Raw genomic sequence first — 26976 nt, 5'->3', positions numbered from 1 at the left:
GTCAGAATTGAGCTAGAATTCCAATGAAGGGGTGCTTTAGTGACAACCTGAATGTTTTGGAAATTAAGTTGGCAATGGTAATTCCAGTTTTAATGTCCAACTTAGAATTCTAAGATTTCTAAGAAAAAAATTTTTTTCTACCAAGCATGTTTTGATTGAAATATAATTGGTGTACAATATTATGTTAGTTTCAAATGTACACAATGATTTGACATTTTTATATGATAGGAAATGATCACCATGATGAATCTAGTAACATTCTGTCCCCCTACGAAGTTATTATGATTGACCATACTCCTTATGCTGTATATTATTTATTATTTAATAATATGACTTATTTATTATATAACTGGAGGTTTGCATGTCTTAATTCCCTTCAACTGTTTCGCTCAGACCTCAAACCCCCTCCCTGCTGGCAACCCCGCATTTGTTCTGTGTATCCATGAGTCTATTTTTGTTTTGTTTTATTTGTTTGTTTTAAAGATGTAAGTTAGATCATGTGGTATTTGTCTTTCTCTGTCTGCCTTATTTGACTTAGCATAATACCCTCCCATGTTGTCAAAAATGGCAGGGTTTGAGGTGGAAGACATTTGCTCTTTCCTCAGCCCTATGCTATGCTTACTGTGGAGGACTAAGAGGAGAGGATAAATTCTGTTTGCCTTGAAAGTCTAAGCTACTCTTCAAGCATCAAAAGAAGGAATCATGTTCATTTCCATATATTTTAGGAAGGGATTATTTCTAATTTCCAGTAGTGAGCATCTTTTATGTTCCTTTAGATACCTTTTTGTTTCTTATTGGGTTTCTGGGAAATGTAATTGATATTCATTTAAAGCAGTAGTTCTGTGGGTGCCATGCCTACTGCTTTTTTGCATTAATTTACTAGCTCTGATTCTACATTATAAGATCAATTGTTTAGGTAAATGTTTTGTTTTCTGTGTTAGGGCCATTTGTTGAATTTGGAGAGATAGACTTACCTGAGTTCTGGGGAGACATGGATAATCAGAAACACATTTATGAAGACTTTGACAATGTTCTCTTAGAGATGAATACGTTACCTTCTGAAAAACATTTTAGCAAAACCCAAAGTAAATTATTAGCAAGCCCAGAAGATCAACATGAACACTATAGAGAATCAACACTACCACAAAGCCCACCAGAACAGCAGAGAGGGGCAACTGTGGAACAAGGACCAAATGGAATTTCAACCAGAGAACAAGAACAACCTGAAGAGTCAACTGGAGAACAAGAACTGAACGAAGAATCAGTATCAAAAGAAGGAACCTACACGGGGTCAACTCCAGAACAAAGATCAAGTAGAGAGTTAATAACAGAACAAAGACCCCATCATGAGCCAATAACAGAACAAGGAGTACCACAAGGAACCCACATCGAATCAACAGCAGAACAAGGACTTTCTGAAGAATCAATTACAACAGAAGGACAACATGAAGGGTCAACAACAGGACAAGGATCACACGGAAAGTCAACTGAGGAACAGGGATCACGCAGAGAGTCACAATCTGATCAAGGACAACCCAGAGAGACAATGGCAGAGCAGGAAGCACACAGAGAATCACAGTCAGATCAAGGACCACACGGTGGGTCAACTGCAGAGCAAGAAGAAGGCGGGGAGTCGGTAGTAGAACAAGAACCACACAGAGAGTCAACTGCAGAACCACAGTCACCCAGAGAAACAATTCTGGAAGAACAACAGGACACAGACTTAACTTCACAATCGAGAAAAGGTAGTCTCACAGGAGAAAGCAAAACATCTAGGGAATCTATTTCCTTTGAGCACACTGAAATCCCTCCACAGGAAGGAAGGACTCAAGCACAAGCATATGAAGAGCTACTCTTCGTAAGTCCTGAACTGCAAGAGAAAACTGGAGTATCAATCCCAGAAGGTCATCTTTCAGGTAGTAATATCACTTTCCTACATCAGCTCCTTGTTTTCTAGAGCGGTTTTTAAAGTCTGCAGAAAAATCTTCGTTTCGGTTAGGATCTTTTTGTGACATGTAAGGTCATGCAAACTTCAGACATATTTTGCTATTCAACATGAGTCTATACTTTGAGCAATCAATTACATGCAATCTAGAAAGTCTCTACTGTCAATTTACCTAGAAATCCCTCTACACTAGAAGCCCATTTGTAAGGCAGAAATCTGGTAGTATTACTTGTAGAAATTTTCACTGGACTTCTGAAAAGGCACAGAAGCTGTTTTATTTTAAATGGTGTATCTAATATTAGAAACCACTTTTTAAATTTTCTTTTATTTCAAATATTAAAAGTATCTCACTTTTTTCAGTTGCATATAAGACATTCTAGAAGAGTTTCTGAAGGTAATGTTTAAGACAGAAAGCATCCTGGATTTCAAATATTTATTCTGCAGAAGACTTTTCTTGGGAATTGCCTATGCAAATTTATGCCCTTTTAGTTGAAGAATTATAATCTTTTCGAGAGCCAATCTCAATGTCACTTAAGTCCTCAGTTGTTGTTGCTGTTCAGTCGCTCGGTTGTGTCCAACTCTTTACGACCCTATGAACTGCAGCATGCCAGACTTCCCTGTCCTTCACCATCTCCCAGAGCTTGCTCAAACTCACGTCCATTGAATTGGTGATGCCATCCAACCATCCCGTCCTCTGTCATCCCCTTCTCCTCCTGCCTTCAATCTTTCTCAGCATCAGGGTCTTTTCTAATGAGTCAGCTCCTCGCATCAGGTGGCCAAAGTATTGGAGCTTCAGCATCATTGCTTCCAATGAATATTCAGGGTTGATTTTGTTTAGGATTGACTAGTTTGATCTCCTTGGTCCAAGGGACTCTCAAGAGTCTTTTTTAACAGGACAGTTCAAAAAACATCAATTTTTCAGTGCTTAGCCTTCTTTGTGGCCCAATTCTCATAACCATGCATGACTACTGGAAAAACCATAGCTTTAACTTTAGGGACCTTTGTTGGCAAAATAATGTCTCTTATTTTTAATATGCTTTCTAGGCATTTTTGAAAAAAAATTCTAAAGTTCTATAGTCCCAAAGAAAGTTCTTATTTAAAATTCATAAGAGATAGGTAACCTGTGTTAAGGATTTTACACTATCATTAACTAATTTGAAATCTTTCATTTTTTCAGCATTATATGTATTTCTCCCCAGAACAGGGCTACTAATTTCTGGTTCTCCTTACATAGTGGGGACACAGCCTAAAAAATTAGTGAAGTTACTATTAATTTTAACTCTCTGTAACAGTGATCCAAAATAACAGTGTCTAAAAAAACAAACAAAACCAAAACAAAATAACAATGTCTAAACAAGGCAGAAGTTTCTTTGTTTCTCGTATAAAAGTCAAAACTTATTTGAAGGATCAGCCCCAAGAAATCAACAGTGGCTCAAGCTCTTTCTGCCTTGTGTCTCCTCCAGCCACACACTCCAAGATACCTAACCACCATGTCCGCATCCTGACCAGTAGGCGAGGAGAAAGGGAAAAGGATAGACATTACATCATTTCTTTCCTTTCTATCTTGTTCATTCATCAGAATTCAGGCACATAGTGACACCTGCTGTCTGGGAGGCTGGGAAATACAGCCCTCACTTTGTGTGGCCAAATGTGGGTACAATACATAGACTTTGTCACAGAATTGCTCTCAAAAACTAAAGCTATTAAGCGATATCTTTGTGATTAAGTTATTAAATGATACCATTATGATACAACATATACAGAAAAGGACCCGAAAGAAAGTTTTTGTGTTCTGTATGCAAGATATTTCTTTCATTTATTAACTACATAATCTTCAACTCATAGGCATTTTCTTTTATACCTTTTAGAACCTGCTAAAAAGGAAGTTCAGAAAGACAAATCCTGCGAACCCAAGTCCCAGAAAATAGAAGGAAAGTCGTGGACAGGTGACTCCTTATTTAATTCTCCTTTCATTCATACTCCAGAGCAAAAACATTGTGAAAATGAAGTTGACTATATTACAGCATATGTATCTTATAGGTGAACTTCTGACTTGTAACTGGAACATGAAGTATGCCAAACATGAAGACGAGGAACAGGCACATTTAATCTATGATAACTCGAGGTTCACAGGTACATGTTAACAAAGCCAGGAAGAACAGATGGCACTCTAATTTGATAACCTTTAATTTACTGTGGTTCCCAATGGTAAGGACTGGACTTAGCCAAGGCACCATGGCAGGGTGACACTTGCACTATTTTGTCCTTGAGCCAATGGACCTAAACGTATTCAAGACGACTGTTTCCGGTGGTAGTGTACATGTAGTGCTATTGTAATGCTCTTTAAAGCATACGTGTTGGTACAGTTGTCCATTAGTGTCTGCAGGGGATTGTTCCATGAATATCATCCATCCAAAATTTCCCCTCACCACGAATACCAACATTCAAGATGCTCAAACCCCTTATATGAAATGGACAAGTATTTGCATATAACTGATGGATCCTCCCATATACTTTAAATCTAGATCACTTATAATACTTAGTACAATGTAAATGCTTTGTAAATAGTTGAAAATGCAATGTGAATGCCATGTAAATAGTTGCCCATGTATGGCAAATTCAAGTTTTGCTTTTGGGAACTTTCTGGATTTTTTTTTCCTGAATATTTTTGATCCACAGTTGAACCCACAGATGCAGAACCTGCAGCTACAAAGGGCCAACTGTATACAATTTTTTTTATGGTTATGTGGCCCTGAAACCACTTTGAAGCTATGATCCAGGTATACAAGGGGAATTAGATATTAGAACAATAGAAATCATTCCAGCAATTCCTCTCCCTTGTAGTTCCACATCTAACTATGTGAGGCAGGTGAGGCTCTGTCTTGTTTTTGAAGACTTACAAAGAAAGATCTACTCAACAGAGAGAGCAAAGAATAGCTTTTAGCTCTCAGTAAACCATGTATTTAACAACAATGATCCCAACAAGTATTCGTATTTTACCGCAATGCTATTTTATCATTTTACCTTTCACCAACAAGTAGTAGAACTTATAAGATCAAAAAGTTTTCCTCCTATCTGCAGTTTCTTTTCTCATTTAAAAATGGATCAAATAGCAAACTTTATATCCTCCAAATATTTGGTGAAATTGTATGGCATTGGTTAAGCTCTTGTTGCCTGCTACTTCATGTTCCTCTTCTCCTGATATTACTTCTTTATTTCAGTTTTACTCTACCATTTTGACAATTGCATGGCTGATTCTTTTAAAGTTACATCAGATCTCATATGGAAGGCATCAGTGCATGAATGATTGGATTAGTTAATAAATCAATCGTAAATCACCGGGCTCTTCTATGAATTACACTTCATGTTATAGCATCAGGCTTCAAGATAAATATATGAGTCAAGCCTCCTGAGGGAGAGGTCATAGTGGTGGTATTTACAGACTTATTTAACTAGCGAGTCCAGACTGCAGCTGGCTTCAGGCACAACTGAATCCAAGGGCTCAATAACAGCAGCAGGACACTATCTCTTTGCCTCTCTGCCCTGTTCTTCTCTGTGTAACTTTCAGTTTTAGGTAGTTTTCTCTGTATTGTGGCAAAGATTTCCATGAGAGCATCTCTAAGCCTACATCCTACTAGTTCAGGAGTCAGAGTACAAGACCAGTGATTCTCCCCCAGTAGTTGCCCCAAAAGTCCTGGGGCTAATTCTCATTGGCCTATAGTGGATCCCATTGCTGTCATCTGTGAGTCACTAGGCGGACCTATATCACATGGCCATCCTGAAGCAAGGGTGGATAAGGCTCAGTACTACCTGATACATCAAAACTGACAATCGGGAGAGATGTTTTCTCAAATTAAAAAAAAGGAGGGGGACTTCCCTGGCAGTCCAGTGGTTAAGACTCCACACTGCCAATGCAAGGGGCATGGGTTCCATCCCTCTTTGGAGAACTAAGATCCCACATGCCACCAGGTGCGGACAAAAGGATGAAGACCAATAAATAAATAAATAAAAGATACGTTTAGGGACTTCCCTGGTGGTCCAGTGGTTAAGACTCTGTGCTGCCGATACAGGGGGCAAGGGTTCAATCTCTGGTCAGAGAACTGAGATCCCACAGGCAAAACAAAAAAAAAAAAGAGAGAGAGAGAGAGAAAACGAGAACAAAAACCAAAACCAAACTTTATAAAGGATATATTAAAAATAAAAAGGGGGTGCTGTCCTCATGAAGGCAGCACAGACTCCTGGTAGGAAAAAAGGTAGTAGATGTTCATTACAATATGTACTCATATATTTTCCCTGAACTTTGATAAAATTGTTCATGTCACCATTTGATGTATGTTTCTTGTTTGATAGACCTGCACTCAATTATCAGAAACATTCAGTCTTACAAGGAAATAAAGGGTAGGAGTACCTTCAACGGAGTTTCCGTCAATCTACTCCAGTTTGTGCAGCTCCTGGAGACATTTGTTGGTGAAGATTCCCCCTTGAGTGTCAGTGAAGCCCTCACCTCCTTTTTTAGGAAGGGCTTTGTTGAAACAAAAGAAGAGAAAATGAGTGGCTTAGAAAAGGTGAGTAATACTATTTACCAATAAAACAAGTGAGGTCACTATTATAAAGAGATATGTATACCCATGACTGATTCATGTTGATGTATGTATACTTATGACTGATTTATGTTGCTGTATGGGCTTCCCTGGTGGCTCAGACAGTAAAGAATCTGCTTGCAATGTGGGAGACCCGGGTTTGCTCCCTGGGTTGGGAAGATCCCCTGGAGGTGTGCATGGCAATCCACTCCAGTATTCTTGTCTGGAGAATCCCCATGGACAGAGGAGTCTGGTGGGCTACCATGAGGTCACAGAGTAGGACACGACTGATCGACTAAGCACCTGCATCTGGATGGCAGAAACCATTGCAGTATTGTAAATTAATTATCTTGTAATTAAAAATTAAAATTAAAAAAATCTATCAACCTCAGTTCCTCCTAGACTAGCTCTTCTTAAGTACTAATTTTGGTTGTGAATGCTTATGCTAATTAGGTACTTAATTAGCATGGCAATTAAATACTTCATTTTATTGTCAAATGTTCTAAGATCACACTCCAGAGAATTCATTCCTCTAATAAGAACATGATTGCTGATGGCAGGAGATGGTTTCTTATATAGCTGTGTTTTTGCTCCTCCAAACCTTGAAGAGCAGATTCCAAGGAGCAGATATTTTCATGTGCAAAGATGTGTGTGTATGTGTACACTGTCTGATGTGTGAGTACGTTTACAAATGTGCATATATAAGGGTATGATTGTGGCTTGAATACATATTTTTGGGTACACCAAGGTAGTGGGCTTCATCTTTCTTAAGAAATTACTACTTGCTTGAATGAAATATGCAAACACATTCTCTGATAGGAACAATTTATATACTCTTATATGAAATATATAAATTAGGTTCATCAAGCATATTCAGTAACTTTATCAGTCTTATGAGTCTTCTCAATCTAATTTAGAGTTGATATTCCTTTTTCCTCCTCAATTGAAGTTCCTATCATTTAACCAAATGGTATATGTTCACTTTCTTTTATCAATAAAATCTACCTTGATTAGATAAGTTACTATCTAGTTAACATAATCTAGTAAAAAATCTAAATGGTAAATAAAATTAATGTCAGGCCAATGTTAAATATAAGGAAGAATTTTTGAACACAGTCATTTTTTGTTGTTTGAACACTATCATCCATCGCCCTTCACTACAAAACATATTTCATCAAGAAGCCAGGCAGGGACTTCCCTGGTGCTTCAGTGGCTAAGACTCTGAGCTCCCAATACAGGGAGCCCATGTTCACTCCCTGGTCAGGAAAACTAGATCGCACATGCTGCAACTAAGACCCAGCACAGCCAAATAAATAAATAACATTAAAATAGATTTTTTAAAAAAGCCAGGCAGGGACTTCCCTGGCAGTTCAGTGGTTAAGATTCCATGTTCCCAATGCAGGAGGCATGGGTTTGATCCCTGGTTGGGGAGTCGGGGAACTTAGATCCCACATGGTAGAGAAAAAAAGGAGTCAGGAAGATCACCCAATGTATTTATCACATTGCTGAACAACTAGTAAGTGAATGGAGAGGAATGAATCAGATTCTCGAGGAGAGAGTCCCCTTCCTAAATGAATGTGTTTTAGTTCAATGCAGAGAATGCCTGCTTTCTATCTTAGAGGTGAAACATAGAAAATGTTTATTGAGAGATAAAAACTGATATTAAGAGAATTAAAATTAAATGTTTCATTTTACTATTCGTATCCTGCTTAGTCCCAAAGTAAAGCTGTTTCTGTAAAAAGTGCTGCTCTTTGTGGGGAATAAGCATAAGATGCCAGCTAGCATATGTGTCTGTGTGTGTGTGTACCTGTGTGTGTGTCTGTTAGTTGCTCAGACATGTCCGACTCTTTGTAGCCCGCCAGGCTCCTCTGTCCATGGAATTCTCCAGTCAAGAATACTGGAGTGGGTAGCCATTCCTTTCTCCAGGGGAGCTTCCCGGCCTAGGGATTGAACCCTGGTCTCTTGCATTGCAGGCAGATTCTTTATCATCTGAGCCATCAGGGAAGCTCGCCAGCTAGCATAATGAACAGATATATCTTCTGTGCTTTGTTATCCTGTGTGTGCCCTAGGCTAGACAAAATGCTTCCCGAATCCGACGGGAACTTCTCCTAAAAGCCCTCTTTCAGAAGTGGGACTGTGACGGCTCAGGCTTTCTGGATCTGAAGGAAATTGATGAACTCTTGTATACGTACAAGGAAGGAATGGAAAAAGAATCTATGAAGAAAGGTAAAAACGAAAGAATTTTCTTAAGTTGTGGTAACAGCTTGGCTTCAAGTTTCCCAGTATTATGATATGCGTGTGTGCTCAGTCGTGTCCGACATTTTGTGACCCCGTGGACTTCAGCCCACCAGTCTTCTTTGTCCACGGAATTTTCCAGGCAAGAATACTGAAGTGGGTTGCCATTTCCTCCTCATTATTCTGATATATATACAGTTAAAATATTGGTTGTTCTAAAGCCATGAGATAGCATTTCACACTTCACATGTACTAGTGTGGCTGTCATTTTTTTCAGTTTTATTGAGATACCATTGACATGTAACATTGTGTAAATTTAAGGTGTACGATGTGTTAATTTGATATGCTTATGTTGTGAAATGATTACCACGGCTTAGTTAATACCTCCATCATCTCACATAATTACCATTTCTTTTTTGTGGTAAGAACATTTAAGATCTACTGTCTTAGAAACTTTCAAGTATATATTATGGTATTGTTAACTATGATCATCACCCTGTATATTAGAATCCTAGAACTTTTCTTGTAATGAAAGTTGGTACACTCATTAATGTTTGAGCATCTTTTCATGAGCCTCTGGTCATTTGCATGTCTTCTTTGGAAAAGTGTCTATTCAGTTCCTCTGCCCATTTTTCATTCCGATTTTTTTCTTGCTAATGGCACCCCACTCGGGTAATCTTGCCTGGAAAATCCCATGGATAGAGGAGCCTGGTGGGCTGCCGTCCATGGGGCCGCTAAGAGTCGGAAACGACTGAGCGACTTCACTTTCACTTTTCACTTTCATGCATTGGAGAAGGAAATGGCAACCCACTCCAGTGTTTTTGCCTGGAGAATCTCAGGGATGGGGGAGCCTGGTGGGCTGCCGTCTATGCGGTAGCATAGAGTCAGACACGACTAACGCGACTTAGCAGCAGCAGCAGCATTGAGTTCTATGAGTTTGCTGTATATTTTGGATATTAACTCCTTATCAGATATATGATTTGCAAATATTTTCTCCCATACTGTAGGTGGCCTTTTCATTTGTTACTTTTGCTGTGCAGAAGGTTTTTAGTTTAATATAGCCCCATTAATTTATTTTTGCTTTTTTTGCTTATATAGTTTTGACTGTAATTTTTAAAATGGAAAATAACAGTGTTGGCAAGGATATGAAGAAATATGAACCCTTGTGCATTGCTGATGGGCATGTAGAAAATGTCAGAGCAATCAGGAGTGAAACTGTTGTACAGTGCTTTGTCCAAGATCGTAATTCTACATAGTTAGATTCCTTCTGTATACCTAGCTACACATACCCATAAAACAATCCAAACCCACTTCACAGTCCTGCCTATTTTCCCTTCTTATTTTATCCTTCTGCCTCTACAAGGTCTGATTCACCTCTCAAGTCTGAATGACTTGCAAGTTTCTCCTGCTACTGCTAAGTCGCTTCAGTCGTGTCCAACTCTGTGCGACCCCATAGACGGCAGCCCACCAGGCTCCCCCGTCCCTGGGATTCTCCAGGCAAGAGCACTGGAATGGATTGCCATTTCCTTCTCCAATGCATGAAAGTGGAAAGTGAAAGTGAAGTCGCTCAGTCGTGTCCGACTCTTCTTGACCCCATGGACTTCAGCCTACCAGGCTCCTCCGTCCATGGGATTTTCCAGGCAAGAGTGCTGGAGTGGGGTGCCATTGCCTTCTCCAAAGTTTCCCCTACATTTACTTAACTTTGTGTTCTCCTTAATGACTTTCTCTTCTCCTATATTTTTCTTCTTCTGATCAATTCTTCTCAATCAAAAGCTACTAAAATTCTCATATAAGAAGTTCTCTCCTTCATTTGCTTAGATCCCAGGATAAATTATTTTGCTCTACACTGGGTTTAAGGATTTATCTGAGACTTTGACATAACAGACTTCAAATTCTTAAAGTATATGGTGCATGAGAGAAAAAATGATAAGGGTTAGTAAAGTTCTTCAGCCCTTTCAAAAATCATTGTATTGGTTGATCTTTAAAGTTACCTAAGTTGATCAACATCAGGTGTTCTTCATTAATTGTGTCTAATGAGGTGGTTTTCACTTACAAGATGGGAAAACTTCATAACACAGAACCATGGTCCATGGAAGAAAAGATATTACACGATGGTCAGGAGAGCTGGGTTCTGATATTTTATCTTTTACTAAGTAAGATTGCTGGGAGAAATATCAATAACCTCAGATATGCAGTTGACACCACCCTCATGGCAGAAAGTGAAGAACTAAAGAGAATCTTGATGAAAGTGAAAGAGGAGAGTGAAATAGTTGGCTTAAAGCTCAACATTCAGAAACTAAGATCATGGCATCTGGTTCCATCACTTCATGGCAGATAGGTGGGGAAACTGAAAACAGTGGCTGACTTTATTTTTCTGGGCTCTGAAATCACTTCAGATGGTGATTGCAGCAATGAAATTAAAAGATGCTTACTCCTTGGAAGGAAAGTTATGACCAACCTAGACAGCATATTAAAAAGCAGAGACATTACTTTACCAACAAAGTTCTGTCTAGTCAAGGCTATGGTTTTTCCAGTGGTCATGTATGGATGTGAGAGTTGGACTGTGAAGAAACCTGAGCACCGAAGAATTGATGCTTTTGAACTGTGATGTTCTCAAGAGAAGGCTCTTGAGAGTCCCTTGGACTGCAAGGAGATCCAATCAGTCCATTCTAAAGGAGATCAGTCCTGGGTGTTCATTGGAAGGTTGAAGTTGAAGCTGAAACTCCAATACTTTGGCCACCTGATGCGAAGAGCTGACTCATTTGAAAAGACCCTGATGCTGGGAAAGATTGAGGGCAGGAGGAGAAGGGGACGACGGAGGATGAGATGGTTGGATGGCATCACCGACTCGATGGACGTGAGTTTGAGTGAACTCCGGGAGTTAGTGATGGACAGGGAGGCCTGGTGTGCTGCGGTTCATGGGGTCGCAAAGAGTCGGACACGACTGAGCGACTGAACTGAACTGAAGTGATCACATGACCGTGAGCAACTTACTGACCTTCTGTAGAGCCAGGTGTCCTCATGGGTAAAACAAAGGAGTTGGACACGATGAATTCTAGAATTTAAGGGACCTGAGGATGATGTTATAAGGTTTCACCTGGCTGAGAGGTAGAATTAAAATGAAACAATATACATTACCATAATATGTAAAATCGACAGCCAGTGGGAATTTGCTGTATGACTCAGGGAGCTCAGATCCAGTGCTCTGTGACAACCCAGAGGGATATGATGGGGTGGGAGGTGGGAGAGAGGTTCAGGGGGAGGGGACATATGTATACCTATGGCTAATTCATGTTGCTGTATGGCAGAAACCAAAACAGTACTGTAAAGCAACTATCCTCCAACTAAAAATAAATAAATTGACTTAAAAAAAAAATAGATGATATAGGAATCATCTTGAGTTCCGCATAGAAAGTCACTGTAAGATGTTCCACTGGACATCCATTGGAGATGCCTTTGACATACCTGGTTTTCCATGAGAAGCAGTTGTTAGAGGCTTCGATTTGCTGTAAGAATGCAAATTTCCCCCACAGGTGAATGAACTTTTGATTAGTTTTTGGTTTTATGTTTCTGTCTTTTAGCTAAACTACATGTCCAATTTCCAAAGCTACACCCTGGGCACGAAGTGAGATTGTCTTCCAAACAGTTTCAGAAATACATAGAATTGGTTGTCTCTGAACTCAGGGGCAATGAAGAAGAAGTTCTGGAAAGTGTTGTGGAGTTTCTGATGAACTCTTTAGAAAGGAGCCATGTTGAGAGTCTGAGGAATTGTGCCAGACAAAAGTGGCTGCACCAAATCCAACGTGCTGCAGAGACAAGTGGCGTGTCCTTGGAGCCAGTGTACACGGAGACCTTTAAGGCCCTCACACAGGTGTGCTTTCTAAAATGACATATAAGAGAAAAACATTTCCTCCCAGGTGATGATGTTCAATGGTTGCAAAGGAGGAACACACAAAATTCTCTTGAGAAATCTTTTAATAGGCTATTTTACTCATTTCAATGTTTTACAATGACCCCAAACCTAGTAAAGATGTAACTGGAATGATTGCAGATTGGCAAGGTAGAAGCAGAGAGGAAAGGTATAAGAAACAGAATTATGTCTTGGAATTCCTAATTTCATTTGTGCCAAGAGTCAAAGAAACTATAACAGACAATAAACTGACATTAAAAACAAAAACAAAAACAGTAAGGAGATGTACAAGCAGTTTAAGCTCTATTTCCCTTGCATGCTGTTTTGGGAGTCAGTTTTAAAAGGAACTATTTGGGGGGTGGTGGGAGTGAGGCTTCAGACAGAGGGGCTATATGTGTATACTTATGGCTGATTTAGAAACCAATGCAACATTGTAAAGCAATTACCCTCCAATTAAAAATAAAGTAAAAATAAAAGGAACTATTTAAATCATAAAGTCATTATAAAGTAGAATCCAACGTGACACAATAGTTCATAGCACTGCCTAGAAATAAGCTGAGACTATTGCAGAATCCTGTCCCTTAAAAGACATGACCTGGATGAACCACCATCCACAGCTCTGCTGCCTTCCTTGGACGCTTCCAGCTTACTGCTTTTCCCAGGCAGGAACAGCATGGCTGTCTTCTACAAGTATCACAGCTTCCATTGATCCGGGGAAACTATGTCATTCATCTCAGCTAAATAGCAACACATGATTATGGGAATCATCTCCTGAATGGCTTAATTTTCCAATATCTCAATAATCGGAAATGATGGGACCAGGAACAGTAGACCAATCAAGAAAAAGAGATACTGGAATTTCCCTGGCAGTGCAGTGATTAAGGACACTGCATTTCCACTGCAGGAGGCTCAGCCAAAAAGCAAAAGAGTTATTGTTCCAACTTGCTTCAGAAATCTGCCATACCCTTAGAGACATCTTACTACTACATTTTTGCTAGTCTATTGATTTTCTATGTAGAAAAGGAGGAATCAAGAAGGGAAAAGAAAAGCACAAAGAACAAACCCAAGTTTATAGGAAGAGGAGACAAATATCAGAGAAACTGTCTCTAATATTCCCAATTTATACCCATACTTGGCATATGTGTTAACACATAATATTATTATAATATTTTAGGTACATAGAATTTTCAGTTATTTTAATTAGACATAGTAGTTGTGGGACTTCCCTGGAGGTCGGCTGGTTAGTACTCTGTGCTTCTACTCCAAGGGGCATGGGTTTGATCCCTGATCAGGGAACTAGAATCCCACATGCTGTAGAGTACAGCTGAAAAGAAAAATAAATAGTAGTTGCATATAGTCTGCAATCTGGAGCCCCAAGTAATCCTTTCCTGAAATGATGTAAGTCAAATGTCACAGCCAAACTATGTTAAGAATTTCTCGAGAGCATTTTCCCATATTCACATCATAGTGGATGGTCAAGAAATATGAGTCATCTTTCTTGCCTGAGCTCTCTAAAATAAGCACTTTTAACTGAAGCCCATACAACATGAGTATGGTTCAAAGGGATCCAAGTTTTAAACCTCTAAATATAAGTAGACTTGACAGATTTTTTTTTTTTAGTAGAACTGGTCTGGTTGGCATAAAGTAAATCTATTCTACTCACTGAAACTCAGGTTTCAGGAACAGCTGTGGTGTCAGCCTTTCCCCCACGGTCTATTTATGGTAATATCTGCATCATTTACTCAGGGAAATGAAATTATTGGGGTCAGATGCACAGATTGGCTAATGAAGGGAGACATGATTAAGAGAATAGCTCTTTGGCAATTGGCAAATAAATGGTCAGAAACATTTTGCCACAGGATGCTGAAGCCCATGGAAATAAGAAGATCAGTGCTCACATTTCCCTCTTAGAAGAAAACCTACTTCTGCCTGATAGAGGGAACGTTCTATTGAGGAATGTAGCTTGTACTTTAGACGATGCTCCGTTTGTTCTGAAAAGAGTGCTCTACAGGGACATGAAGGGGATCAGGTAAGAATTTCCAAAGATGTTGGTTTCACCCCACTTTTGAAAAAAATTCCTTTTGTGAAGTAAAGTAGCACTGAAATCCTTCCTAGTTAGCTGTCCAAGAGAGAAATGCCTCAGGTCACCAAAGTTTCTCAAGCAGGAGGTTTCCAGTCTTGGGTGATTTCACCTGATTTTTCCAAGAGCATTGGTTTTCATGTAGGGACTTTGCTTCACAGTATCAGTTCAATTAGTTGTACCTGCTCCATAAATTATGTCTCCAGTTCAGTTCAGTTCAGTTGCTCAGTCGTGTCCAACTCTTTGTGACCCTATGGACTGCAGTACACCAGGCCTCCCTGTCTATCTTCAATTCCCAGAGTTGACCCAAACTCATGTTCATTGAGTTGGTGATGCCATCCAACCATCTCATCTTCTGTCATCCCCTTCTCCTCCCACCTTCAATCTTTCCCAGCATCAGGGTCTTTTCAAATGAGTCAGTTCTTCTCATCAGGTGGCCAAAGTATTGGAGTTTCAGCCTCAACATCAGTCCTTCCAATGAACATTCAGGACTGATTTCCTTTACGATGGACTGGTTGGATCTCCTGGCAGTCCAAGGGACTCTCAAGAGTCTTCTCCAACACCACAGTTCAAAAGCATCAATTCTTCAGCACTCAGCTTTCTTTATAGTCCAACTCTCACATCCATACATGACTACTGGAAAAACCATAGCTTGACTAGTTGGACCTTTGTTGGCAAAGTAATGTCTCTGTTTTTAATATGCTGTCTAGGTTGGTCATAACTTTTCTTCCAAGGAGTAAGCGTCTTTTAATTTCATGGCTGCAGTCACCATCTGAAATGATCTTGGAGCCCCCAAAAATAAAGTCAAATTATGTCTCCACATCCTGTTTAAATGGGCTTTCCTGGTAGCCCATTGGTAAAGAATCTGCCTGCCAATGCAGGAGACTCGGGTTCCATTCTTGGGTCAGGAGGATCCCCTGGAGAAGGAAATGGCAACCCAATCCAGCATTCTTGCCTGGGAAATCCCATGGATGGAGGAGCCTAGTAGGCTACCCTCCATGGGGTTGCAAAAGAGTAGGACATGACTTAGCAACTAAACAACAACATCTTGTTTGTGTATGTTTTCTCTGTTATGATCTAAGTTTATTTATTTTTTTTGCCTGTCATAGTGTAAGAACTCTATGTCAACTTTTATTGACATTATGTCTCTTTGTAGCAATCTTTCCCCAATAACACTTATAGTCCCAAATCAAATGCAGCTGGATTCGTATTACAGCCATTATAACAACATAATCACTCTTAATTTCTAGCCCTTTCCATTGTGTCCCCCTAATCTGACTGTATCTGGCTCATCGATCCTCATTTTTTTCTGTACAGTCTTTCTTGTTCTTCGATATACACACTATTAAGCTTATTTTTAAGAATCTTTCTCTCAAGTCAGACTCTCCAGACTGGTAATTTTATGAGTCCACTTCTCTGATATATAATACTAATGATTATGGATGGACTGATCTAGTGTCCTGCATGGCTTAGTCTAAAGCCCTCTTCTGTGCCTTTCTCCTTTTCTCATATTCCTGTTCCTCAGCTTTACAGTAGTGGATGAAGGGAAGCCAATACACGTCCCCCAAGTTCAGCACCATGGGAACATCTACTTCTGGAACCATTCCCGCAAGAAGAGCGATCACAATGGGTCATTCCTGGCTCTTCCCCTTCAGGACGCATATATGAGGATATTTGGGGTCTTGGCTGTTGACACTCTAAGAGATCCCCAGAAAATTAACATCTTCCTACCCCACGAGATCAGATTCTATCAGGTACGACATAGAAAAGTTCTTCAAAATCAATGGTAGGATAGCCTGTCCTATACTTTTTGAAAAAGTAAAACCTGAAACCAGATGAGAGTAAAGCTATGTATATAAATGGTGTCATCATACATGTGTCAGTCTTTGGAGAGGTTCCCTATTACACATGGAGGGACTCAGACTCAGTTGCATATCTATGCCTCAGATTGTCTGGGAAGCTTGTTAATGTGTTCCATGGTATTAATTGTAGGAACGGCATTTTCTGCTATAGAACTGAAATCCAACTATTAGACTACTAGCTAAAACCCAAAAAGTAGGAATGAACTTTTAGAAGAGACATATTTATGTTTTATTTATAGTGGTAACTAGAAATCCTTTGCTCTTTACCCAAATGGTGCTAAATATGATATGCCTTACCATAGTTCTTGATTTTAGTGTTATAATTTTTGAGGATGAAGAATGAAGGAAAAGCCTAAATGTTTCTCAAATTATTCATGTTTTCAAATCAGATCTCAAAAGGGAGTGGCACTTTTTCATGACCTGTAATGCTGTGGCTTCTTTGGTAAAATTGTTGATTATCCAGTATTTCTTTTTTAAAATGTTATATTAGCTTAAACTTAATAGAAAATAAAGTCCATGATGCTTACTGTTGAACAAGAGCAAAAATAAATAAAAATAAAAATCTTTATATCAAGGTTAATATGTGGGTTTTATTCTGGGTTATCAGTGGAGTTTTATTTAAAGACTGTGCCCAGTCGCTCAGTCATGTTCGACTCTTTGCAACCCCATGGAATGTAGCCCACCAGGCTTCTCTGTACATGGGATTTCCAGGCTGGAAATACTGGAGTGGGTTGCCATTTCTTCCTCCAGAGGATCTTCCTGACCCAGGGGTTGAACTTGTGTCTCCTGCATTGGCAGGAGGATTTTTTACCACTGAGCCACCCAGGAATCCCCAAATATTAAAATAGGTTTGAGGGGACTTCCCTGGTGGTCCAGTGGTTAAGAATCTGCCTGCCAATGCAAGGGTCATGGGTTTGCTATCTGGTTGGGTAACTAAGATCCCATTTGCTGAGGAACAACTAAGCCTGGGAGCCGCAGGCCACAACCAAAGATCCTGCATGACATCAATGAAGATCCCTCGAGCAGCAACTAAGACCCAAGGCAGTCAAATAAATGAACAAGTATTAAGATAACTAACTAAATAAAACAGGTTTTTGAAATTAGGTCCCTTGTTTGAAGATGGTGTTTAAGTATCTTATACTGTCTGCTAAATGAAAATAAAATTAAACAAAAGAAACTAAAAAAAGGAAAGGCACTTTTTAAAATATATATATATTTATTTTATTATTTATTTGGCTGTTCCAGGTCTTAGTTGCAGCATATAGGATCTTTAGTTGTGGCACCTGGAGAATCCCATGGATGGAGGAGCCTGGTGGGCTGCGGTCCATGGCATCGCTAAGAGTCCAACACGACTGAGCGACTTCACTTTCACTTTTCACTTTCCTGCATTGGAGAAGGAAATGGCAACCCACTCCAGTGTTCTTGCCTGGAGAATCCCAGGGACGGGGGAGCCTGGTGGGCTGCCGTCTATGGGGTCACACAGAGTTGGACACGACTGAAGCGACTTAGCAGCAGCAGCAGAAGCAGCAGCAACATGGGATCTAGTTCCCTGACCAAAGATCAAACCCAGGCCCCATGCATGGGGAATGCAAAGTCTTAGCCCCCGGACCATTAGGGAAGTCCCTGGAAAGCACTTTTAAGATTATAAAATAACTAGACCATTTCTACAAGCATTTAATTTTAGGACTTTCCTGGTGGTCCAGTGGTTAAGACTCCACGCTTCCATAGCAGGGAGCATAGGTTTAATCCCTGGTTGGGGAACTAAAATCCCACATGCTGCACAGTGCAGCCAAAAAGAAAAAAATTTTTTTAATTTAATTTTATGAATAAAAATTTCATCGAAGGAGATTGAAAACCCTAGGGAGGCATTGGATTGGGATGTAGCAGCAATCAGGAAGTTGCTATCATCTGTTCCCCTGGATGCTCTTGATGTTTATTTACCATCATTTAAATTTTTCCCCTCTCATTTACTGGATGTACAACTAAGGAAGTGGTAGAATCTTTTCCCCTGGACATCTTTTTAATAATAAGTTTCATTCTCTTCTGACATAAGAATGATGTGAAGATATTAAGATGCAAAGTGGAAGAGTATGGTGAACTATACTCCAAATTATCATTCAGTTCAGTTCGGTTCAGTCACTCAGTCATGTCCGCTCTTTGCGACCCCACGAACCTCAGCACTCCAGGCCTCCCTGTCCATCACCAACTCCCAGAGTTCACCCAAACTCATGTGCATCGAGTCGGTGATGCCATCCAGCCATCTCATCCTCTGTCGTCCCCTTCTTCTCCTGCCCCCAATCCTTCCCAGCATCAGGGTCTTTTCCAATGAGTCAACTCTTTGCATGAGGTGGCCAAAGTATTGGAGTTTCAGTTTCAACATCAGTCCTTCCAATGAACACCCAGGACTGATCTCCTTTAGGATGGACTGGTTGGATCTCTTTGCAGTCCAAGGGACTCTCAAGAGTCTTCTCCAACACCACAGTTCAAAAGCATCAATTCTTCGGCATTCAGCTTTCTTCACAATCCAACTCTCACATCCATACATAACTACTGGAAAAAAACATAGCCTTGACTAGATGGACCTTTGTTGGCAAAGTAAAGTCTTTGCTTTTTAATATGCTATCTGCTGCTGTTGCTGCTGCTGCTAAGTCGCTTCAGTTGTGTCCGACTCTGTGACCCCATAGACGGCAGCCCACCAGGCTCCCCCGTCCCTGGGATTCTCCAGGCAAGAACACTGGAGTGGGTTGCCATTTCCTTCTCCAATGTATGAAAGTAAAAAGTGAAAGTGAAGTCGCTCAGTCGTGTCCGACTCTTCGACCCCATGGACTGCAGCCTACCAGGCTCCTCCGTCCATGGGATTTTCCAGGCAAGAGTCCTGGAGTGGGGTGCCATTGCCTTCTATCTGGGTTGGTCATAACTTTCCTTCCAAGGAGTGTGTTTTACTTTCACGGCGGCAATCACCATAGTCTTATTAGAGAACATGTCAAAGTGAATTATAAATTGACCTCCTAGCCCTTGGAGGTAAAGGCTCTTGAGATATCCTTAGATGTCTTGGGTCATAATATAAAATGCAGATATTTTTGAAGAATTTGTGGTTCCTCCTAGAGTTTCCTTTGATGTGACCATTTTTTAAAGTCTTTATTGAATGTGCTATAACATTGCTTCTATGCTTTGGTTCCTTGGCCAAGAGGCATGTGAAATCTTTGCTCCTCAACCAGGATTGAACCCATACCCTCTGCGTTGGAATGTGAAGTCTCAACCACTGGACCACCAGGGAGGTCATATCCTAGGGTTTCTTGACAACAAGACCACAGATGGGTTCTGAGGGTTTCCGATCCTTTCTCTGTGGAACAGGCTCTCTTTATGTGTTGAAGAAAACCGTGTAACTGCAGGCCTGGAAACCCAGCATACCTGCACAGCTGATCTGATGACAGTAGCCATGTAAACACACAGATATTAATCTTGCATCAGATTGGGGCAGCTCTTACCCATCTGTCCAAGGCTGGCATTAGTTGTTGGCTTTTAAACATTATTTTTTTCTCATTTCAAAGTTTACCTTGTTCTTATGACACTGCTTTCTGATGGTATATACCACTGATTTCACTGGATGATTATCAGCAAACGTAGTAAGTTAGATGGGTTTTCCAGTAGATCTCTGTTTACTCTTTTGGTTTCATTTTTTCATAGTGGAACCTGAAACATTTTTGAGAACTCTTTTGAAATGCCTTTTGAGAACCAATGAATAATTTTTAGGAAGTAGATGATTATTGGGTGTCCCTGGTGCCTCGGTGATAAAGAATCTGCTCTCCAATACAGGAGTTGTAGGGTCTGGAAGATTTCCTCAGGAGGAAATGGCATCCCACTCCTGTAATCTTGCCTGGAAAATCCCATGGACAGAGGAGTCTGGTGGGCTACCGCCCATGGGGTTACAGAGTCGAACACAACTGAGCGACTAAACAACAGGAACAACAGTAACAACAGATGATCATTAATTTAAAAGATAATTCAGGGGACTCTCCCGGATGGTCCAGTGGTTAAGAATCTGCCTTCCAACGCAGGAGATGCAGGTTTGATCCCTGGTCAGGGAACTAAAATCCCACATGCCAGGGGGCAAATAAGCCCACACAGCACAGTGAAGAGCCCATGTGTGCAACTATTAAGATCCGATGCCACCAAATAAGCAAAAAAAAAAAAAGATAATCCAATTGATGCATTACTAATTATTTGGCTATTTTTAAAAGAGAAGGCAATTTAAATTTCTGTCTCTACAGGGTGTTGCCAATGTCTTTAGTACTGCCTATCACTACGTCCACAGCCGGGAGCACATCCTTCATATTGTGATCACTGGCATAGGCTGGCTCTACAACATCACACCCAGCATCACTGCCATCTCTACATACTTTGTTGAGCCCAACTCAGAGAAGGTAGCTCCTGCTTCAGTTTGTCCAATGAAAGGCACCAGTAGGAGACTGGCAGGCAGAAGGAGAGTGAGGTTGGGGTATTTATGCTTTTGGCTCTCCCTCTCTAGGTTTCTTTGGGTTAGCTGTGTTCTTCAACAAAATGAATAGAATGAAGGGCCATCCCGGGAGGTTGGTGCGGCAAGAAGAGTTCCTGGCCCCCAGGTCTCTGTTGAAGAGACAAGAAGTCAAGTGATCTCTGTGGATTATGAAAACTGCTAATACATTCTCTTTTTTAACATTTTTGAACAATAGTCCTGCTCAGAATGTCCGCTTGAAGAGGGCTCCATGCCCCCAATATATGAAATCTTATGTTAGTCTTATGTCAATGGGAAATAAGAGATCATAATCTGTTCTTTTTCTTTATCCTTCTTCTTTGGACCACACACATTTCAAATTTACTGTTAAAAATTTTTACCTGTTAGAGAAAGACAGCACTCAGCTGTGTTTTAAACGTATTCAGTATACAGTCTGATTCAAGAAGAAAGTACTTTGATACTTAGAGAATGGGGAGGCCAAAAATAAAAGTTGGGAATTTAAAAAAAAAAAGACCACTGTACCTTAGTCACATGGTCCTCTCTACTTGGCTGTCTTCTCCAGGTTCTGGTAATTGCTTCCTCTCCTTACCTCTTTGGGCTTCCCAGGCGGCTCAGTGGCAAAGAATCTGCCTGTCAAGCAGGAGAAGCTGGTTTGATCCCTGGATCAGGAAGATTCCCTGGAGAAGGAAATAGCAACCCACTCTAGTATTCTTGCCTGGATAATCCCATGGACAGAGGAGCCTGGTGGGCTACAGTCCACAGGGTCGCAGAGTAGGACATGACTGAGCGACTGACTACCATCACCACCTTCAGGCTAAGAGTGATAGCAGCTCCCCATAAATATAACTTTAAAATCTAATTTTTTACCAAAGTTATTTTTAAGTTTAACAAAATTGCAAGAAAAATTCTAGCATAATTTTTTAAATTGGCTAAATGATTTAATCTTCATATGGAAGAAGAATAAATGCATGAGGATAGCTAAGAAAATGAAGGATGGGGGGAATTTACAACTGTAGTCTGGGGAAGGATGGCTGAGTCTCAAAGGTTGAAGTGATTAAAGTGAGGTTGATACATTGATGACATAAAAATGTAAAACTTTCTTGCACCAAAGTTATAAACACAATTAATTGCCATATATCTGGCAGAGAATAACAGTGTTATATAAAAATTAGTGGAATTTTGAAAATCCAAAAGAAAAATAAGCAAAAGACAATTTTATTTTTAAAAAAACCTCATGCAAATGGTCAATAAACATAGGAAAAAATGTTCAGTTGTTCTCATAATGAAATACAAATTTAAGTAAAAGATAATTTCTCACCTACTAAATTGAAAAACATTTTTAAACTGTAATTTGAAATGTCTGTTAGATATCTAAGTGGAGATATTGAATACACAGTTGGATATATGAGCTTAGTGTTTGGGGGAAATCCAGGCTGGTAAGTAAATTATATTTAAAACCATTAGACTGGTTACACAACATTGTGAATGTCTCTAATCCCACTGAATTGCACACTTATGAATGGCAAAAATAATAATATTATGCTGTGTATATTTTACCAAAACAACTCAAAACAAAACATAAACCATGAGACTGGTTGGGATGACCAATAGGATGAATCAGTCTAGGGAAAAAAATTTCTGAGGCCCAAACCTAGAAGCCTTCCAAGTGTTTGGCATCATTGTGGCTCAAAATTATATTGACCTTGACCTATAACTTGAAAAACATTTTATATTGCCTAAGCTTTTCTAATTTTTTTCTATTTGTCCCCAAAAGTCTCAATGAGAGCATGAAGTTTAATCACTCCTCTCTGTAATGAAATTTCTACCTCTTTTCAAGGATTCAGACTATGTTTTACGAAATATGATGGTCACAGGGCAGCAGGGTCTAACAGAAATCCACAAGAATCCCTCTGTCATCTTTAGGAAGACATGCATCTTCAGGTATGGGACATACCTCACCGCCTGTTTTGTTTGACTGCCAGCTTCTGCTTCTTATGAATATAATGGCTCTCATTCTGATGGGGCTTTAAAGGAAAATTACTGTAGACCTTTGTCTGCCTGGGTCCTTTCCCCCTTAAGTTCTTTTTAAAACAGATTTCAATTTAGTGTTTTATTTTTTATAATTTTCTTATTAACATGAAATTAACAAAAACCCACCATGGTTATGAAAAATACACCCACATCACTAATCAGAGCTCATCCTCTTAATGTTAGCTAGCCTGCGGACATTTTTTTTTTTTTAACTTAAAGAAGACAGGCTGGTGCAAAGACGGGGAGGAGGCAGAGAATGTTGCCTTTAATAAGTACCCAGTTCTAGATTACCTTGAATGCCTCTCATGTGTGAAATGCAAAGTACGCTACTAAACTACTGCAAAAACAGATCTTAACTAGAATACAGTGCTTCTTAGAGAGTCAGCATAGTTGAATAGGCAGTAACCTATCTCAGGCTAGTAGGCAATTTGACATTTAAGTACCTATGTTAATTCAATTTCAGTTTGGCCTCATACCAGAATGTTCATTCAGTTTTAAGCTCCTTTCCATAGTTATTCCTTGTCCTGGCTAAGAGTTTTACAAGAGTCCTTCTAACACCCAGACTTACAACCTTGGATTCCTGTGTATAACTTAGAGCAGGTGCCTTTTGAGGAACTCTGTTGACCAAGGAAGCTTAGCATGATGCCTCACTACTATGGCTATCATGAAGACATGGCTCAGCTGCAGCGACGGGTAGGTACAGCCAAACAAGGGCATAACCTTTCTATCATGACAGGATTGGTGTTATGAACTGTAAATATGCTTTTTTGGCCATACCCACAGCATGAAGGATGTTAGTTTCCCAACCAGAGGTTGAATCCATGCCCCTTGCAGTGGAAGCACAGAGTCCTAGCCACTGGACCACTAGGGAATTCCCTAAACGTGTTTTTTCTGAGGCTGTGCTAAGCACCAGCGTTTTTACAGATACCTAAAAGGAATGACATCTCAATATCATGTAGATGGGAAAAGGGGGAAAGAGATAAAAGGATGTGTTTATACTTCCTGAGGGAAAGAAGGAGCTACTACATTTCTATGAAAACCTCAGGTCCCTCACTGACACAGGTGCTGTCAGTGCCCTGCCCAAGTATCTTCTGCCAGGGGCTGCAGATCCTATTGCTAATAACGCCCAAGTATCTTCTGCCAGGGGCTGCAGATCCTATTGCTAATAACTCACCCTGTAATTGTCAAGGGGAGCCCCTCTCCAGGAGGGGCCGATGAGCTCTGTAAACACCTCCCCAACACACATCCAGAGCAGCTTAGAGCTTTGTTGTTGTTTATTGCTTAATTGTGTCCGACTCTTTTGTGACCCTGTGGACTCCAGCCTACCCGGCTACTCTGTCCATGGGATTCTCCAGGCAAGAATATTGGAGTGGGTCGCCATTCCCTTCTCCAGGGGATCTTTCCAATCCAGGGTTCGAAAGCTTGTCTGCGTCTCCTGTATTGGCAGTCAGATTCTTTACCATTGAGCCTCCTGGGCAGCCTCTAAATGAGTAATATTTACAGAAGACATGAACAATGTTATGGTCCGTGGGGAACTCTGCTTGACTCATTTCTACATCCATGAGTCTGTATTTTTAGCTACTAATGGTGGAAGACAGCTGGCTATTCTTAGCATTCTGTAATGACTCACAGATAGTCAGTGGTAAACTGGGGACCACCCTTGTGATGGGAAGTTTTTCAGTCCCTAGAGGTCTACAGCTCCTGGTTACTACTGAAGAACCCATTACACCTTCAATAGAGAAGGACCAAAAACTATGGGAAGACAAAATTAACCCCCAGGTATGGGACCAGGGGATTCCTGGACGAGCCCACCAAGCGGAACTGGTCATCATTGTCCTCCGAGATCCCACTTGGTTTCCTAACCGGAAACAATATCCTCGCAAAAGAGAGGCTCGGGAGGGACTACAGCCTTTAATAAATAAATTCCTTGCTTGTGGGTTATTGGTCCCCACCAGTTCACCATGTAACACCCCAATCCTCTCAGTAAAGAAAAAAGACGGAACCTGGAGAATGGTCCAAGATCTCCGGATCATAAATGAAGCTGTAGTCCCCCTCCATCCCACAGTACCCAATCCCTATGTAATCTTGGGAAAAATCCCACCCAGTGCCAAGTGGTTTACAGTCTTGGATCTCAGAGATGCATTTTTTTTGCACACCACTGGCTAAAGAATCCCAATATCTTTTTGCCTTTAAGTGGGAGGCCCCAGGAGAAAAACACCAACAGATGACTTGGACAGTATTATCTCAGAGGTTCAGAGATAGCCCCCACCTGTTTGGACAGGCCCTTAGCCAGGATCTCCTAGATCTGGACCTGGACCTAATGGGAAAATATTACAATACATAGATGACCTACTAATCTGTTCTCCAGATGAGAAAAGTGCCCAACAACATGCAATTCAGGTTCTAAACTTCTTGGCAGAAAGGGGATATAAAGTCTCCCGTGCTAAGGCACAGATGGTCAAGACAAAGGTCACTTACCTGGGAGTTCAGATTACACACGGGTCCAGGAGGCTGTCCTCTGATCGGGTACAAGGAATCCTCCAGTTGCCCTCCCCCACGACTCAAAAACAATTGAGAGCTTTCCTGGGGCTAACTGGATATTGTAGGATCTGGATACCCAGCTATGGTCTAATTGCCCAGCCCTTATGTGAAAGCTGGACTTCCCTGGTGGCTCAGATGGTAAAGCATCTGTCTATGATGCGGGAGACCCAGGTTCAATCCCTGGGTTGGGAAGATCCCTTGGAGAAGGAAATGGCAATCCACTCCAGTACTATTGCCTGGAAAATCCCATGGACAGAGGAGCCTGGTAGGCTACAGTCCATGGGGTTGCAAAGAGTCGGACATGACTGAGTGGCTTCATGTTCACGTTTCACTCAACTGTTAAGATGTATCTGTTTACATTTAGAGCGCTAACGAATGACAAAAGACCTCTCCCCTGCTTCAAGGTGGGGCAGAGTGTGGGTGCAATTTGGCTTCCAAAGCTCCTTTTAGGATTGGGCTGAGGATAAACTTCACCTGAAATCACAGTTTTAAAAATATTTATTTATTTGGCTGCACCTGGTCTTAGTTGCGGCATGCAAACTCTTAGTCACTGTCATGCAGGATCTAGTTCTGTGACCAGGGATTGAACCAGGCCCCCTGCATTAGGAGTGCAGTCTTAGCCACTGGACCACCAAGGAAGTCCCTTAGCATCTTCCGCTTCCCCATCCTGTTTGCCTCAGACCTTCAAAGGTTTCTCCCGAAAGCACTCCCTCAGTGAATAATTGGCACAGAGCATCCCTTTCTCAGGCTCTGCTTCTAGAGAACCTGACCTAACACATTCATCCTTCTTTGGGCATTCAACCAAGACTTACTGGACACTACATAAACAAAAAATGAATACCCTCAGTTAAGGACAAGTCTATAGTAAAGACAGTAAGGCAGAATTGGACTTCTCTGGAGGTCCAGTGGCTAAGACTCAGCACTCTCAATGCAGGGGGCCCAGGTTCTTTCTCTAGTCAGGGAACTAGATCCTGCATGCTGCAACTAAAACCCGGCACAGCCAAATAAATAAAATTTTAAAAATAAGGCAAAGCAGATGAACATGGAACAACAGACTGGTTCCAAATAGGAAAAGGGGTATGTCAAGGCTGTATATTGTCACCCTGCTTATTTAACTTATATGCAGAGTACATCATGCATGAGAAACACTGGGCTGGAAGAAGCACAAGCTGGAATCAAGATTGCCAGGAGAAAGATCAATAACCTCAGATATGCAGATGATACCACCCTTATGGCAGAAAGTGAAGAAGAACTAAAGAGCCTGTTGATGAAAGTGAAAGAGGAAAGTGAAAAAGTT

The 26976-nt window shown here is 40.7% G+C and overlaps 1 protein-coding gene across 1 annotated transcript in view; it reads left to right on the top strand.

Annotated features, from left to right (window-relative positions):
• EFCAB5 (EF-hand calcium binding domain 5) overlaps positions 1-26976 on the top strand; it is an 88844-nt gene that overhangs the window by 48942 nt on the left and 12926 nt on the right. Inside the window, exons 10-19 of the mRNA XM_010861679.1 lie at positions 942-1916; positions 3814-3891; positions 3986-4078; positions 6296-6510; positions 8595-8751; positions 12342-12631; positions 14530-14699; positions 16276-16504; positions 20884-21036; positions 22945-23048. Coding sequence (XP_010859981.1) covers positions 942-1916; positions 3814-3891; positions 3986-4078; positions 6296-6510; positions 8595-8751; positions 12342-12631; positions 14530-14699; positions 16276-16504; positions 20884-21036; positions 22945-23048 — 2464 coding nt within the window. The remainder of the gene's footprint in view (positions 1-941; positions 1917-3813; positions 3892-3985; positions 4079-6295; positions 6511-8594; positions 8752-12341; positions 12632-14529; positions 14700-16275; positions 16505-20883; positions 21037-22944; positions 23049-26976) is intronic.

The sequence above is a fragment of the Bison bison genome, unplaced genomic scaffold (genome assembly GCF_000754665.1).
Source record: "Bison bison bison isolate TAMUID 2011002044 unplaced genomic scaffold, Bison_UMD1.0 scf7180017864472, whole genome shotgun sequence".
In the NCBI taxonomy this organism is placed as follows: domain Eukaryota; kingdom Metazoa; phylum Chordata; class Mammalia; order Artiodactyla; family Bovidae; genus Bison; species Bison bison.
This window is presented reverse-complemented; position numbering and strand designations above follow the sequence as displayed.